General features: G+C 41.7%; 1 protein-coding gene across 4 annotated transcripts in view; it reads left to right on the top strand.

Moving 5' to 3' along the window:
- The window catches only part of METTL15 (methyltransferase 15, mitochondrial 12S rRNA N4-cytidine), a 322508-nt gene that overhangs the window by 177237 nt on the left and 127942 nt on the right, over positions 1–17329 (top strand). For all 4 annotated transcript variants that reach the window (XM_056526684.1, XM_056526683.1, XM_056526681.1 and 1 more), the window contains one exon: positions 1309–1445. In XM_056526684.1, the coding sequence (XP_056382659.1) occupies positions 1309–1445 (137 nt within the window). The remainder of the gene's footprint in view (positions 1–1308; positions 1446–17329) is intronic.

Raw genomic sequence — 17329 nt, 5'->3', positions numbered from 1 at the left:
TCACCCACCGCTCCTCCGGTCCCGGCACCTACTGCTATGGTCCATAGGCCATAGCAGTAGATGTGATCCCGGGCCGGAGGAGCGGTGACCGGATCACTGTGGGGGCAGCAGTACAGACATACAGCCTCCAGCCATACACTGTATATGGCTGGAAGCTGTATGTCTGTGGGGTGGGGGGAAGCTGCCTACTTTTGTGGAGGAACTGCTGACCTAATATTGTGGGGGGGAGCTGCCTAATATTGTGGGGGGAGCTGCCTAATATTGTGGGGGGAGCTGCCTAATATTGTGGGGGAACTGCCTACTATTGTGGGGAACCTGCCTACTATTGTGGGGGAAATGCTGACCTAATGTGGGGGAGCTGCCTACTATTGTTGGGGAACTGCTACTATTGTTGGGGAGCTGCCTACTATTGTTGGGGAGCTGCCTATTAATGTGGGGGAGCTGCCTATTAATGTGGGGGAACTCCTGACCTAATGTGGGGGAGCTGGCAATCTAATGTGGGGGAATCTAATCTAATGAGCGGAGCGCTGCATTTTACCAGAAGACGGGGAGAAGTCATTTTCGGTATCGGTTTCGGCCGGACATTTTTTTTTTATTTCGGTTTTGTTTCGGTTCTGAAATTTCCATTTCGGTGCACCTCTACTCTTTATAGTTATGGAAAGGTTTGTGCAAGATTTGTTCTGGTCAAGTTATTAAGTTTTTCCCCCTTGTTTATTGATATTCTAGGGATGATTTCTGTACCTGCCTTTTTCTTCTCCATATGCATATTTTTCCTTTTATATTGTAAATATGTTATATGATGGAATTTCGATTTTTTTACATATTTTGGTGTTGCCTCTGCATATGTATATGCTCTTGTTACATTTAGTATTCTTATTTTTTCTACTATTCTAGTACCGTGGTACTGTATTTTATTTTATGCCAATAAGGAAATATTACACATAACATTACTGTAGTCCAGAAGGGATCAAGAAGCGATTTTTGCTGTGTGGAAATTTAAAATCTATAAAATGCTCTATTTCTTCTGGGGTTTGAGTTACATAGTGAGTGGGTTGAAAAAAAAACACCAAAGTAATTCCATATAATTCAACCAATCTGGTTTCTAAAGCTGTGAAGCCATCAAGTTTGGGAGTTATGCTTTACATAATAAATCAGGGTATAAATGATAGACTAATTCCATGTATACACATGCTTATCCCAGATGCAAATTCATACTGTTGGTACAAGCCATCTGAATCCTCAAATATTTAATTGTGTAATCAAAGGCATGAATTCAATTTTAATTTATTTTTTTCTTTCCTGGTCTAGACTATATTGGATATGACTTTTGGGGCAGGAGGTCACACCACATCAATTCTGAAGCAGGCTCCTAATATTAAAGTATTAGCTCTAGACAGAGATCCTGCTGCGTACTCAATAGCTCAGCATTTGTCCTACTGTGGTGGGTAAGTACAATATTTGATAAGCCATAGGTTTACTGGATATATACCAAATCTAGAAAATGTCAAATTGTTTATTTTCCATAATTGCCAAATACTGTATGAAAAGAAAGATCCCTATGTTGTATGGTAGTTATCTAAGTTATCCCAAGATTTCATTTAATATATATATATATCTATATATATATATATATATATATATATATATATATATATATATATATATATAATGTTTGTTTGCCAATTGTTAAGTTAACATGTAAAAGTGTTGTAGCGCTCATGGAGAGAAAAAAAATCCCAAATTGCCCTTGCACCTTGTTTTAGTTGGTAGTAAGAACCTGTTTAGTAATCCCTTCTATACATGTATGTGGGGAATTAGCCCTAGTACCATGGAAAAGAGATGAGGGACAAACAAGCCATCCTCTCATAGGGGTTTGTTGGTGTTAATGACACTGTAAAGAGGGTACATCTTAAGAACTGCTATAAGGCTCCCTTTGCAATAGGAATGCCATGCATTCATGATTTGGTAAATTGCTTCCATACTTAAAATGGTGGCATGATAATTTTTTTTTTTTTTTAAAGGCAGACTGGGTGAAAACAATAATTTTAAGCATTTCCAAGTAAAAATACAATAAGGGGTGAGTACCCGCACAAGCTAATCCACCTTAATGACTATACGCAATGGCCAGTAGCGTGGGGCAATGTAAGTCAAACAGACTCCCAACATGGGTGCTCAGTCCCAACAGAAAGAGTTAGCCTAGTCCAAACAGCATAGAGATTTCAGGAAGCACTCACCTTTTATACACATTCAACACAGTGCCTCCTGAAATCTCTATGCTGTTTGGAATAATTTAAGCATTACTCACCTCCCGAACCTTGTACCACTACCATTCTTATGCTGACCAGATATCTGCCGATCTCAATTTCCTGATCTCCTGTTAACAAGAAGGAAATTCCCAATCAGCTACTGGCTGAAATTGGTCAACTCTGCTTCTAGCAAATGGAGTGGGGCTTGAATTCAACTTCCTGTGTGTCCAGTTGGTCCCCAAACCCTGTGCCACTATGTTCACCCACTCACCTGAACCCGGCCCCTAGCCCTCTGCTACTTTGTCCCTCTAGCCCTATCTCTCTGCCCTATAATTATTATTATTGACATTTATATAGTGCCAACTTAATCTACATTGTTAACAATGCCATATTACCCTTTCTCCCAACCCTGTGTTCACTTTCATTGCCTCAATTGTTTGTGATTCTATCCCCCAAGGCCTGTGTCACTATAATGCATTGTCTCTCCAGCATTGATCAGTGTTGGGAATTGAAAGATCTGATGTTATAGTCCCCTATGGTGAATGAAAAACAAAATTGTAAAAAATTATAAATAAGTATAACCCTCCCCTAATAAAAGTTCAAACTACCCCACTTTTCCAGTTATATAAATAAAATAATTTAAAAAGATTAAAAGCAAACTTGTGGTATCGCTGCCTGCGCAAATGACTGAACTATTAAAATATAATGTTAATTTAACCGAATGGTCATTGGTGTAAACCTTAAAAAAAAATACCAAAGTCTAGAAATGCAAATTTATGGTCACTTCATATAGAAAATAAAAAAAATTCCCATCACAACAAAAATGGTACCATTAAAAATTACAGATCACAGCACAACAAATTCCAAAATGAATAAAAAATTGGAAGGGTTAGCAGAAAAAAATGAAAACAAAAATAAATAAATAATTTTTCACTAACCTACCCTTCTAGTCTACTTTACTCTCAATGCTTTAAACATGTATTTATGTTAAACACCGGTAGAATACTGTATGTGCGATTAAACTCAGAAAATACAGGCAACTTGGCCATAGATGGCTAATCTGTGTTTGCTCTCAACCTATTCAATGCATTCAAGTGGGGTGATTTTTCACTAACCTACCCTACTAGTCCACTTTCACTCTCAATGCTTTAAATGCGTATTTATTTTAAACCCAGGTAGAAATACTATATGTTTGATAAAAACCAGAAAATACACATAACTTTGCCTTAGATGGTTATTCCACATTCATTCTCAACACTTTCAATGTGTAATTATGTTAAACAACAGTAGAAATACTATATGTTTGATTACATTCAGAAAATACAAGTAACATGGCCTTAAATGGTTATTCTGCGTTCACTGTCAAAGTTTTTTTCTTTTTTTTCACAAATTTCTTTTTATTGAGAAACAAAGTAACCAAGAAAAACATCAACAAATTGATGCATGTAGCAAATCAACCTGAGCCAGGTTGTAGACAGAGGTGCAAAGAAGCAGTTGCACCGAGAGTACATGGCCTTAAATATAGTAAAAAAAAAAAAAAAAAAAAAAAAAAACAGGTGCATCATGTGTCATTGGAAAAGTGAAAAAAATACAATTCAATTCAATTGAATTCCATTTAGTATAGTGTAGATTAGTTTTGCTTAGTGCCCGGCCAGGCTTGTGTCGAGGGGACCAGGGAGGGGTGTAGATGTGGGGGGGGGGGGGGATGAAAAGACAGTGGCAATAGTCTAGAAGGTATGTTTTGAGGCTTGGGTTAACCAGCACTATTGGGTTGGGTGGGCTCGGGGTGTTTGTAGGGAAGCCATGGACTCCACTGAGTTTCAAATTTGTCATGGGTGAGAGTGCTAACTAGTTAGATCCTTCAGGGGACATATCTGGTTTAATTTCTCTATCCATTGAGCCTTAGAGGGCGGGTCATTGTCGTCATAGTAGTGGGATGAGCTAAGACGCAGCAGCTAGCATGTGGTTGGGTAAAGATCTGGTAGGCAGTTTGAAGGAGGGAGTTGGTAAGGCTAAGGCTATAAAAGTAATGGATAGGGAAATGGAACAGTTACACACTGAGTTAATAGTATCTTCCACCTCCTTCCAAAATGGCTGCAGAATGGGGCATGTCCACCATATGTGCTCGAATGTACCTACCGCACTGTTTCATCTCCAACACAATTTAGTATTAGATACCCCAAAACGAAGGAGAGCTTCCGGAGTTTTGTACCACCAGTAAGCAATTTGAAGTGGATTTTGTGGGAACATTGGAGCACACCACAATGTAGGTCATCTGTTAGGCCAATACCCAGTTCCCAGGAATGCAAATATAATGGGGGGTGGGGGGTGGAGGAGGCAGTGCCGCCATGCACAAAATGATTATAAAATAGTGACACTTTTAGTTTAGTTTTAGTACCGTGGACATAGAGCTCCTCCAATCACGAAAGGGACTTAGAGAACTGCTTTAGAAAAACTAAACTATGTTTTTCTCACTGCGTAAGCATAAATTGTGGCAGAGGGATGAGAACGCATCCGAGACTAGAGTATCTCCACTTCAGGATCATATTGGGTAGAGTTGAAAAGCTCACATTTGACTAGCAAGGTGCTTTTGAAGCAGCAGATTATGCAGGGAGGCCACTTTTTTGGCGGGGGGAAGCAAAAAAAAGAGGCCTATTTTATTGTCTCCTAGTTTTTAGTTTCTAAATCTGGACCCTGGAGTATTCCTTTGCCTGATGCCAGTTCTGATAGAATAAAGATATTGAGTGGCTACACACTAAAATAAGTAGTGGCTGGTGTCTGTACTGAGATGCTGAGGTACACTATAACCAATAGTGCCATAAACATAAGTAATCAAAAAAATTACTGAAAATCAGACGTCAAGGTGCAGACAGATATAATATATTAATTATCCTATGAGGATTATAAAAAGAGTATAAAAATAATGGGAGTAAAACTAACCCCAAAATGTTTTTTTAATTATATAAATAGCTAAAAAGGTTAAAAATGAAAGTGTTGGCCCTTTAACCCCTTAAGGATGCAGAGCGTATCCATATGCCCCCGTTTCCGAGTCCTTAAGGACTCAGGGCGTATGGGGACCGGACCAGGATGCCTGCTGATATCGTTCAGCAGGCATCCCAGCATATCACCCAGGGGGGCCCTGAGGTACCCCCATATCGGCAAACCCCATTCACCCTTACCCAGCAGGAGTGAGGTGGCACGGGTGCCGCCTTACGATCACGTGATTGATCGGTCGGAATGACCGTCCAATCACAACCCTGCTGGGCGAGGATCGGGACGGCGATCATGGCGACGATCGGGGCTGCCGGGGGTCTCCTACCTTTCCTTGGTCCGGCGGGGTCCCCGTAGGAGCGGTGACGGCGACAGGAGCAGCAAGATCAGTTGCAGCGGCGGTCCCGGCGGCATAATATAGCAGGAGGTGAGGCCTGTTCACTTCCTGCTGTTGCTTAGCAACAACTCTCAGCATGCAAAGCCAAAGGGCATGCTGGGAGTTGTAGTTTTGCAACAGCTGGAGTTCCATCTACAACTCCCAGCATGTGCTTTGGTAGTCTGTGCATGCTGAGGGTTGTAGTTATGCAGCAGCTGGAGGCACATTTTTTTTCTATGAAAAAGTGTGCATCCAGCTGTTGCATAACTACAACTCCCAACATGCCCTTGCTAGCAATGCATGCTGATTGTTGCAGTTTTGCAACAGCTTGAGACACATTGGTTGCAAAACAGAGTTTGTTACCTAACTCAGTGTTTTGCAACCAGTGTGCCTCCAGCTGTTGCAAAAATACAACTCCCAGTATGGACTGAGAGACTGTACATGCTGGGAGTTATAGTTTTGCAACAGCTGGAGGCACACTGGTTGTGAATCACTGAGTTAAGTAACAAACTCTGTGTTTCACAACCAATGTGCCTCCAGCTCTTTAAAATCCCATTGTCGCTCCTTCCCTTCTGAGCCTTGTAGTGCATCCACAGAGCACTTGACATCCAACAACAAATAGGGTTACAATGGGGGGCTTTTTCTCCTTTTACCCCTTGTAAAATTTCAAAAACTGGATCTTTATGAACATCCGAGTGTAAAAAAAATGAAGATTTTTAATTTTCTCCTTCACCTTACTGCTATTCCTGTGAAACACCTAAAGGGTTAACACACTTTCTGAATGTCATTTTGAATACTTTGACAGTGCAGTTTTTATAATAGGGTCATTTATGGGGCATTTCTAATATGAAAGCCCTTCAAATCCACTTCAAAACTGAACTGGTCCCCAAAAAATTCCGATTTTGAAAATTTTGTGAAAAATTGCTGCTGAACTTTGAAGCCCTCTGAAGTCTCCCAAAAGTAAAAACATGTAAACTTTATAATGCAAATATAAAGTAGACATATTGTATATGTGAATAAATAAATATATAATTTATTTGGAATATCCATTTTCCTTACAAGCAGAGAGTTTCATAGTTAGAAAAAGTAACAACAAAAAGCTACCACTATGTTAAAGTTGAATATGTCATAAAAAAAAACTATCTCCGAATCAGAATATTCAGTAAAAGCATCCCAGAGTTATTAATGCATAAAGTGACAATGGTCAGAATTGCAAAAAAGGGCTCAGCCCTTAAGGTGAAAAAGGGCTCAGTCCTTAAGGGGTTAAAAAAAATGATGAGGAAGAAATTATAAACGGGGATCAGGAAGAAGCAAATATATTAAACAAATTCTTCTCCACTGTATTCACTGCAGAAAATGAAATGCCAGGTGAAATTATTTGAGATAAGGTAAACTCCCCAGTACAGGTCACCTGTCTAACCCAGGAAGAAGTACAGTGCCACCTACAAAAAATCGAAATAGACAAATCACCAGGTCCAGATGGCATTCACCCCTGTGTTCTAAAGGAATTAAGTAATGTAATAGACCCCAATATTTAATATTCAGGGACTCTATAGTAACAAGGACTGTTCCCCAGGACTGGCACATTGCAAATATGGTGGCAATATTTAAAAAGGGGTCGAAAGGTGACCTTGGAAATTATAGACCGGTTAATTTTACCTCCGTTCTATGTAAATTGTTAGAGGGTTTTCTAAGGAATGCTATTTTGGAGTATGTTGAAATAAATGCATGACTCCATATCAGCATGGCTTTATGAGGGATCGGTCCTGTCCAACTAACCTGATCATCTTTTATGAGGAGGTGAACTCCAGACTGGACCGGGGGCAATCGCTGGATGTCATATATCTGGATTTTTCCAAAGCATTTGATACGGTGCCCATAAAAGGTTGGTGCATAAAATAAGAAGGATTGGACTGGGGGAAAATGTGTGCATGTGGATAAGTAACTGGCTCAGTGATAGGAAACAGAGGGTGGTTATTAACCCCTTGGGGACGGAGCCCATTAAGACCCTAAGGATGGGAGCATTTTTTGCAAATCTGACCACTGTCACTTTAAGCATTAATAACTCTCGGATTCTTTTACTTATAAATTTGATTCTGAGATAGTTTTTTCGTGACATATTCTACTTTATGGAAGTGGTAAATTTTTGTCGATACTTGCATCATTTCTTGGTGAAAAATTCAAAAATTTTATGAAAAATGTGAAAATTTTGAATTTTTCTAACTTTGAAGCTCTCTGCTTGTAAGGAAAATAGACATTCCAAATAAATTATAGATTGATTCACAAATACAATATGTCTACTTTATGTTTTCATCATAAAGTTGACATGTTTTTACTTTTTGTAGGACATCAGAGGGCTTCAAAGTCCAGCAGCAATTTTCCAATTTTTCACAAAATTTTCAAAATCTGAATTTTTCAGGGACCAGTTCAGTTTTGAAGTGGATTTGAAGGGTCTTCATATTAGAAATACCCCACAAATGACCCAATTATAAAAACTGCACCATCAAAGTATCCAAAATGACATTCAGTAAGTTTGTTAACCCTTTAGGTGTTTCACAGGAATCGCAGCAAAGTGAAGGAGAAAATTCAAAATCTTCACTTTTTACACTCATGTGTTCTTGTAGACTCAGTTTTTGAATTTTTACAGGTGTTAATAGGAGAAAAAGCCCACCAAAATTTGTAACCCAATTTCTCTCGATTAAGGAAATACCTCATATGTGTATGTCAAGTGTTCGGCAGGCGCAGTAGAGGGCTCAGAAGGGAAGGAGCAACAATGGGATTTTGGAGAGTGAATTTTGCTGAAATGGTTTTTGGGGGGCATGTCACATTTAGAAAGCCCCTATGGTGCCAGAACAGCAGAAAACCCCACATGTCATACCATTTTGGAAACTACACCTTTCTAGGCACATAACAAGGGGTCCAGTGAGCCTTAACACCTCACAGGTGTTTGACGACTTTTCGTTAAAATCGGATGTGTAAATAAAAATAAAAATTTCACTGAAGTGCAGTTTTTTCCCCAAATTTACAATTTTTACAAAAGGTAATGGGAGAAAATGCTCCCCAAAATTTGTAACACCATTTCTTCTGAGTATGGAAATACCCCATGTTAGGACGTAAAATGCTCTGCTGGCGCACTACAATGCTCCAAAGAGAAGGAGCACCATTGAGCTTTTGGAAAGAGAATTAGTTTGGAATGGTAGTCTGGGGCCATGTGCATTTACAAAGCCCCCCGTGGTGCCAGAACAGTGGACCCTCCCCACATGTGACCCCATTTTGGAAACTACACTCCTCACAGAATTTAATAAGTGGTGCAGTAAGTATTTACACCCCACTGGCGTTTGACAGATCTTTGGAACAGTGGGCTGTGCAAATGAAAAATTACGTTGTTCTTTTTCACAGACCACTGTTCCAAAAATCTGTCAGACACCTGTGGGGCGTAAATGCTCACTGTACCCCTTAGTACATTGTTCTGTCACTATGGGGGCTTTGTAAACACATGTGGCCTTCAATTCCGGACAAATTTTTTTTTCAAAATCCCAATGGCGCACCTTCTCTTCTGAGCATTTTAGTGTGCCAGCAGAGCACTTTACATCCACATATGGGGTATTTTTGGGGGCTTTTTTCCTATTTTCCCTTGTGAAAATGAAAAATTTAGGGTAACACCAGCATTTTAGTGAAAACATTTTTTTTTTTCATTTTCCCATCCCAATTTAACCCTTTAAGGACGCAGCCCTTTTTCACCTTAAGGACTGAGCCCTTTTTCGCAATTCTGACCACCGTCACTTTACAAATTAATAACGTGAAAACGCTTTTACCGAATATTCTGATTCTGAGATTGTTTTTTCGTGACATATTCTACTTTATTTTGGTGGTAAATTTTCGGCGTTACTTGCATCCTTTTTTGGTGAAAAATCCCAAAATTTCATGAAAATTTTGCATTTTTCTAACTTTGAAGCTCTCTAATTGTAAGGAAAATGGATATTCCAAATACATTTTATTTTTCTTCACAAACACAATATGTCCACTTTATGTTGGCATCATAAAATGGACATACTTTTGCTTTTTGAAAAAATTAGAGAGCAGCAATTTTCAAAAATGTCATGAAAATGGCTAAATCTGAAGGGACAGATGTTACAGAACTACAACTCCCAGCATGCCTGGGCAGTCGAGGCATGCTGAGAGTTGTAGTTTGGCAACATCTGGAGGGCTACTGTTTGGGCACCACTGTAACAGTGGTCTCCAAACTGTGACCCTCCTGATGTTGCAAAACTACAACTCCCAGCATGCCCAGACAGCCTTTGGCTCTCTGGGCATGCTGGGAGTTGCAGTTTGGCCCCCCTAGTGGTTGCCACAGTAAACATCGATTTACTTTCACTTTCAATTCCCCCCCCCTACTGTTGATTCTCTACCTGATCAGGATCCTGCAGGCACCAGCGAAGATCCCAGGTCCCCAGGCATCTTCTGCTGCAGGTACGGCCTCCGTCTTCTTTCCAGAGCCCCTTGACATCCAGGGGCGGGCAGAACGGGGGGGTTGCCATGGCAACCCCATGTCCTGCGCTGCCATTGGTCAGAACTCTGTTCTGAGTAATGGCAGGGGATAGGAGTAGATCGCAGCTTTGCGATCTCACTCCAATCCTTTACGCTGATCGGGGTTGTTGCTGACAACTCCGATCAGCCCTATTTTCCGGGTGATCGGGTCACCAGAGACCCGATCAGCCCGGATTAGGAGAAAATCGCATGTCTGAATTAACATGCGATTTTCTCCGATCGCCGACATGGGGGGGTCTCAGGACCCCCCTGGGCGATGTGCCAGGGTGCCTGCTGAATGATTTCAGCAGGCATCCGGCTCCGGTCCCCAACCGGCTAGCGGTGGGGACCGGAATTCCCACGGGCGTATGGATACACCCTGCGTCCTTAAGGACTCGGAATGCAGGGCGTATCCATACGCCCTGCGTCCTTAAGAGGTTAATGAAAATTCGTCAAACATCTGTGGGGTGTTAAGGCTCACTATACCCCTTGTCACGTTCTGTGAGGGGTGTAGTTTCCAAAATGGAGTCTCATGTGGGTATTTATGTTTTTGCGTTTATGTCAGAACCGCTGTAAAATTAGCCACCCCTGTGCAAATCACCAATTTAGGCCTCAAATGTACATGGTGCGCTCTCAATCCTGAGCCTTGTTGTGTGCCTGCAGAGAATGTTACGTCCACATATTGGGTAATTCCGTACTCAGGAGAAATTGTGTTACAAATTTTGGGGGTCTTTTTTTCCTTTTACTGCTTGTGAAAATAAAAAGTATGGGGCAACACCAGCATATTAGTGTAATTTCTTTAATTTTTTTACACTAGCAGGCTGGTGTAGCCCCCAACTTTTCCTTTTCATAAGGGGTAAAAGGAGAAAAAGCCCCCAAAATGTGTAGTGCAATTTCTCCCGAGTACGGAAATACCCCATATGTGGCCCTAAACTGTTTCAGGGCTCCGAAGTAAGAGAGCGCCATGCGCATTTGAGGACTAAATTAGGGATTGCATAGGGGTGGACATAGGGGTATTCTACGCCAGTGATTCCCAAACAGGGTGCCTCCAGCTATTGCTAAACTCCCAGCAGGCTTGGACAGTCAGTGGCTGTCCAGAAATGCTGGGAGTTGTTGTTTTGCAACAGCTGGAGGCTCTGTTTTGGAAACACTGCCATACAATACATTTTTCATTTTTATTGGGGGGGGGGGCCATGTAAGGGGGTGTATATGTTGTGTTTTACCCTTTATTATGTGTTAGAGTAGTGTAGTGTAGTGCTTTTAGGGTACATTCGCACTGACGTGTTACGGTGAGTTTCCTGCTAGGAGTTTGCCCTGCCACAAAAAATTTGCTGCAGCCCAAACTTGAAGCAGGAAACTTACTGTAAACCTGCCTGTGTGAATGTACCCTGTACATTCACATGGGGGGGGGGGGGGGGCAAACCTCCAGCTGTTTCAAAACTACAACTCCCAGCATGTACTGACAGACCATGCATGCTGGGAGTTGTACTTTTGCAACAGCTGGAGGCACACTGGTTGGAAAACCTTCAGTTAGGTTCTGTTACTTAACTCAGTATTTTACAACCAGTGTGCCTCCAGCTGTTGCAAAACTACAACTTCCAGCATGTACTGACAGACCATGCATGCTGGGAGTTGTACTTTTGCAATAGCTGGAGGCACACTGGTTGGAAAACCTTCAGTTAGGTTTTGTTACCTAACTCAGTATTTTCCAACCAGTGTGCCTCCAGCTGTTGCAAAACTACAACTCCCAGCATGTACTGATCGCCGAAAGGCATGCTGGGATATGTAGTTATGCAACAGCTGGATGTACGCAACTACAACTCCCAGCATGCCGAGACAGCTGTTTGCTGTTTGGGCAAGCTGAGATTTGCAGTTTTGCAACATCTGGAGGGCTACAGTTTATAGACCACTGTACAGTGATCTCCAAACTGTGACCCTCCAGATGTTGCAAAACTACATATTCCAGCATGCCCAAACAGCGGTCTGGGCATGCTGGGAGTTGTAGTTTTGCAACATCTGGAGGGCTACAGTTTAGAGACCACTGTAGCCCTCCAGATGTTGCTAGGCAACTTACCGGCTTCCGTAGCATCCAGGGAGCCGTCCTCTTCTGCCGCACGCCGATCAGCATCGCCCGCTGCCTCCGGATGGGTAAGTGGACTTCGCCGTCAGTCCTCTGTCATTTCCCTGTCCTGCTCTGCCTATTGTGGGTGGGCAGAACGGGGAAAACAAAATTTATCCCCCGCCCCCGATCTGCTATTGGTCGTCGCTCCTGACGACCAATAGCAGGGATAGGAGTGGTGTCACCTCTGCCACCTCACTCCTATCCCTTCAGTGGGATCGTAGGTGTCTCAGACAACCACGATCCCCCTTATATTCCGCGTCACAGGGTCACCATAGACCCGTAATGACCCGGAATCAGCGCAAATCGCAAGTGTGAATTCACTTGCGATTTGCGCCGATCGCCGACATGGAGGGGGGTCTAATGACCCCCCTGGGCATTTGCGCGTGGTGCCTGCTGATCGATATCAGCAGTTACCCCGGTCCGGTCCCCGCCCGGCGTGCGGCAGGGACCGAAATTCCCACGGGCATATGGATACGCCCTTCATCCTTAAGTACCAGGACGCAAGGGGGTATACATACGCCCTTCGTGCCCAACAGGTCAATGGTACTTAGTCTGATTGGGTGACTGTTACTAGTGGGGTACCACGGGGGTCAGTCTTGGGTCTTGTTCTATTTAATATATTCATTAGTGACCTTGTAGAGGGGTTGAATAGTAAAGTAGCAATCTTTGCAGCTGATACTAAACTCTGTAAAGCGGTAAACACTATACAGGACAGTGCACTGTTACAAATGGATCTGGATAGGTTGGAGGTTTGGGCTGGGAAGTGGCAGAAGAGGTTCAACACTGATAAATGTAAGGTAATGCACATGTGGAAGAAAAATCCGGGCTGGGGTTTTGTATTAAATGGGAGAACACTTGGGACCACTGACGTGGAAAAGGACTTAGGAGTCTTAGTTAATAGTAAATTTAGCTGTAGTGACCAGTGTCGGGCAGCTGCTGCCAAAGCAAATAAAATCATGGGGTGCATTAATAGGGGCATAGATGCCCATGACAAGAAAATAATTCTACCGCTGTACAAATCACTAGTCAGACCACACATAGAATATTGTGTACAGTACTAGGCACCAGTGTACAAGAAAGACATAGTGGAGCTGCAGAGGGTTCAAAGACTGCAACCAGGGTAATACGGGGAATGGGAGAACTACAGTACCCAGAAAGATTATCAGAATTAGGGTTATTTCGTTTAGAAAAAAGAAGGCTTAGGGGCGACCTAATAACTATGTATAAGTATATTAGGGGGCAGTACAGAGATCTCTCCCATGATCTATTTAGACCCAGGACTGTATCTATAACAAGGGAGCATCCTCTATGTCTAGAGGAAAGAAGGTTTTTACACCAGCACACACAGGGGTTCTTTACTGTAAGAGCAGTGAGAATTCTCTGCCAGAGGAGGTGGTCATGGTGAACTCTAGAGATGAGCGAATTTACAGTAAATTCGATTTGTCACGAACTTCTCGGCTCGGCAGTTGATGACTTATCATGCATAAATTAGTTCAGTTTTCAGGTGCTCCGGGGGGCTGGAAAAGGTGGATACAGTCCTAGGAAAGAGTCTCCTAGGACTGTATCCACCTTTTCCAACCCACGGGAGCACCTGAAAACTGAACTAATTTATGCAGGATAAGTCATCAACTGCCAAGCCGAGAAGTTCGTGACAAATCGAATTTACTGTAAGTTCGCTCATCTCTAGTGAGCTCTGTAAAAGAATTTAAAAGTGGTGTGGATGCATTTTTGGAGAATAATAACATTACAGGTTGTCGATTCTAGATCTATATCAACTCAATAGGGACTCATTAGGGTTGCAGGTAGAACTTAATGGACTCTGGTCTTTTTTTGACCTTATGAATTATGTTAGTATGTAACTATGATTTAGCTGGATTCTCTATATATTCTCTTGTTTTTATTTAAAGCGTACCTGTCAGATCACCCAAAAAAAAAACTGTTATATGTTGCTCAGTATCTCATCCTGATCATGTACATATACTTTGTATGTGTCTATGACCTATATTTATCTCAGAATTAGCTTTATTTCTGAATTACCTTAATGTTGTCCACTAGTAGCAGGGGGGCGGATCCCTTTCTTTTGCTCAGGTGATAACCACTCCCCCTGCTCCCCCTCCTTCACTCTTCTCAGTCACTGGTCTTGGGAGTGAGCACCTGTAACCCTTTCCTTTCTGGTTTTATGCTATACACACTGTATGCTTACAGCTTTAGCAAAACTACCGCTCCCAGCATTCCCACAGATCCTTTGAGTTGTAGTTTTGCAACAGCTGGAGGCATATGGTTTGTAAAACTCAGATTTACAGCAGTGTTGCTGCAGGCTGTGTTCCTCCTATTGTTGTAAAACTACAACTCCCAGCATGCCCACACATCATTTGACTGTGCAGGCATGCAGGGAGTTGTAGTTTTGCAACAGCTGGAGGCATATGATTGTAGTCCCCCTGTATTAGATACAAACAAACACACACACACACACACATTGACTTCATTTATTCATACACATGCACATTACCTAGACCACACAAATTTACACACATACATAAATATCCACACTCACACACAAACACACACATATATATATATATATACACATACATGCTGGGACACTTACTTTAAAAAAAATAAATAAAAAAATCCTCCATTCAGTCCCCATCTTCAGTCACCAGCTTCTTTCATCATCTGCTCACAGGTAGCAGTGTACTCCTGCCCCTCCCCCTTCTCCTCACACAGGTGTGAAGTAAACACAGACGGTGAGAGAGCCGATTACAGCAGATTTAGATCTGCAGACCTGTCAACCATGAAGTTGGTCCACGACATAGGTGATGACGAGTGGACACAGCCAGGCTGGTATGTATTAAATATCATATATAAAAATCTGGAATCTGAGCAGGGCTCTTGCTACAGATTCATTATGCATAAAATAAAACTGTAAAACTGGTCACTTGTACAGCAATGTTAATTGAACAGTATGGAATGCCATCTTGTTGGACTAAAAATGAGTTAGCCTCAAATTAAGATTGCATATGTATTATATGTTGTCTATTAGTGCAGGGGTACCTATTCAGGTCCCTGGGGAGATACGGTTTCAGAGGTGTGAGTAGGTGAAGTATATTCTTATTATAAGATGTCATTTTTCTGTTGCATAACAAGCACTATACGGTATATAAATTATCTGTGTCTCTTGGATCCACATTTTAATGGGTATTCCTGCCTTTAATATTTTATTATAATTGTTGTATATTCATTTGGAATAAAGTGGTAAATTGTTTGGAATCATAAACTGTAGTGTTCAGATAGTAATAGTCTCTGATAGTATATATTATAGAGCCGGAAATGAGTCTTAGTAGAAGAAATACCGCTGGGACAAAACTAGTGTCCGTGATGTGAGTTCCCACGGTTGGCATGGGTGGCTCCCGGCGATGTTGGAGATCATTGCTAGCAGTAAGTATCGCTAGGATGCGTGAGTTCAGCGTGAAAGTGCCGGCTCTCTCTGACCGAGGTCGAGCAGCAGAGGTAGTGCTGGCGCTGATGATCCAATGCGTTCTCGTGTTCTCCGCTAAACTGGTCCACCGCCGGGTATGTTTGAGTGCTCAAAGTTTTAACTGCTGCACGAGGACGCATTGGATCATCAGTGCCATCGCTACCTCTACTGCCCGAACTCCGTCACTTCTAGCCGGATGCAAATCTGGGCTAGCGAGCAGCCGAGAGAGCCGGCACTTTCATGGCGCACTCACAGACAGCGCATCCTAGTGATACTTTCTGCCAGCAATGGTCTCCAAATTCGCTGATTTACAGCAACGATCTCCGCTGACCTTCAGGAACCAGAGGTAATACACTTCCATAGGCCGGGAGCCACCTGTGCCAACCCGTGGGAACTCGCATCACAGACACTAGCTTTGTCCCAGCTGTATTTTTACTAACATTTAATTTCGGCTCTATAACATATATTATCAGAGACTGTTACTATCTAAACTTGATACCATTTGAGACATTCACTATGCAGTTTTGATAGATATATTAATTATTATGCAATCCCAATTTGAGGCAAACTCATTTTTAGTCCAACAAGATGGCATTCCATACTGTTCAATTAACATCTTGATACTACAACAGTGACCAATTTTACAGTTTTATTGTTATTTTACGCATAATGAATCTGTAGCAAGGGCCCTGCAAAGATTCCAGCTTTTTATATATGATATTTAAATAAAAACACGTGAATACGGTATATAGAGAAACCAGCTACAGCCTCATTCTTTTTATAATCCACATAGGATAATTAATATATTATATCTGTCTGCACCTTGAGGTCTAATTTCCAGTTATTTTTTTTACACCAGTTCTACCTTGTGCTTTAAATGGGCACTGTCATTAAAACTAAAAAAAATTTGCTATTGCACTCCTTATGGTAAATAAAAAAAAATAACTTTCTAATGTATTTTGTTTAAAAAAATGAATTTTTCTATGTTTTGTGTCTAAAAAAAGCTGCCACTAGGTGTCTCCCTACTTGAGCACATTTCCCCCTATCTCTTACATAGACTTTAGTCTCCTGCTTGCCTGGCAGAAGTCCAAAATCAGGAAATGCAGTCTGAAGTGCTGAGGGGTGGTGTGTGTAGCCTTAGCTAATCAGAGCTCATGTCACACTGAACTGCTCTGGGGTGTGTGTAGCAGAGTGAGGGAGGAAGTTCTCCCCTGTATGAGCTTCAGATGATGTCACGCCTGCTGGGGAACACCCCTTCCCTGTCTGTGAATCTGACTGAGCAGAAAATAGAGAGCAATAATCAAGGAAGGTAGAAAGCTATATATATATATATATATATATATATATATATATATATATATATATATATAAAAATAAAGACAGGGAGTGGTTTATCATAACGGGGCAGTGAACTGGGAGGATTATAAAATTTAACAAGATCATGAGAGGTACGCTTTAAGTGATTGGCTTTATAATACTGTTCCACATCAGGTTATTCATTTATTGGTCTTGCGACTTTTTTCATGGGTTCCAATGGGACCAAAACTGAACGAAGTGTGGTTATTTACCTGAAAGGTATAACTAAACTC

This window comes from Hyla sarda, chromosome 6, assembly GCF_029499605.1.
Source record: "Hyla sarda isolate aHylSar1 chromosome 6, aHylSar1.hap1, whole genome shotgun sequence".
NCBI classification, from domain to species: domain Eukaryota; kingdom Metazoa; phylum Chordata; class Amphibia; order Anura; family Hylidae; genus Hyla; species Hyla sarda.
This window is presented reverse-complemented; position numbering and strand designations above follow the sequence as displayed.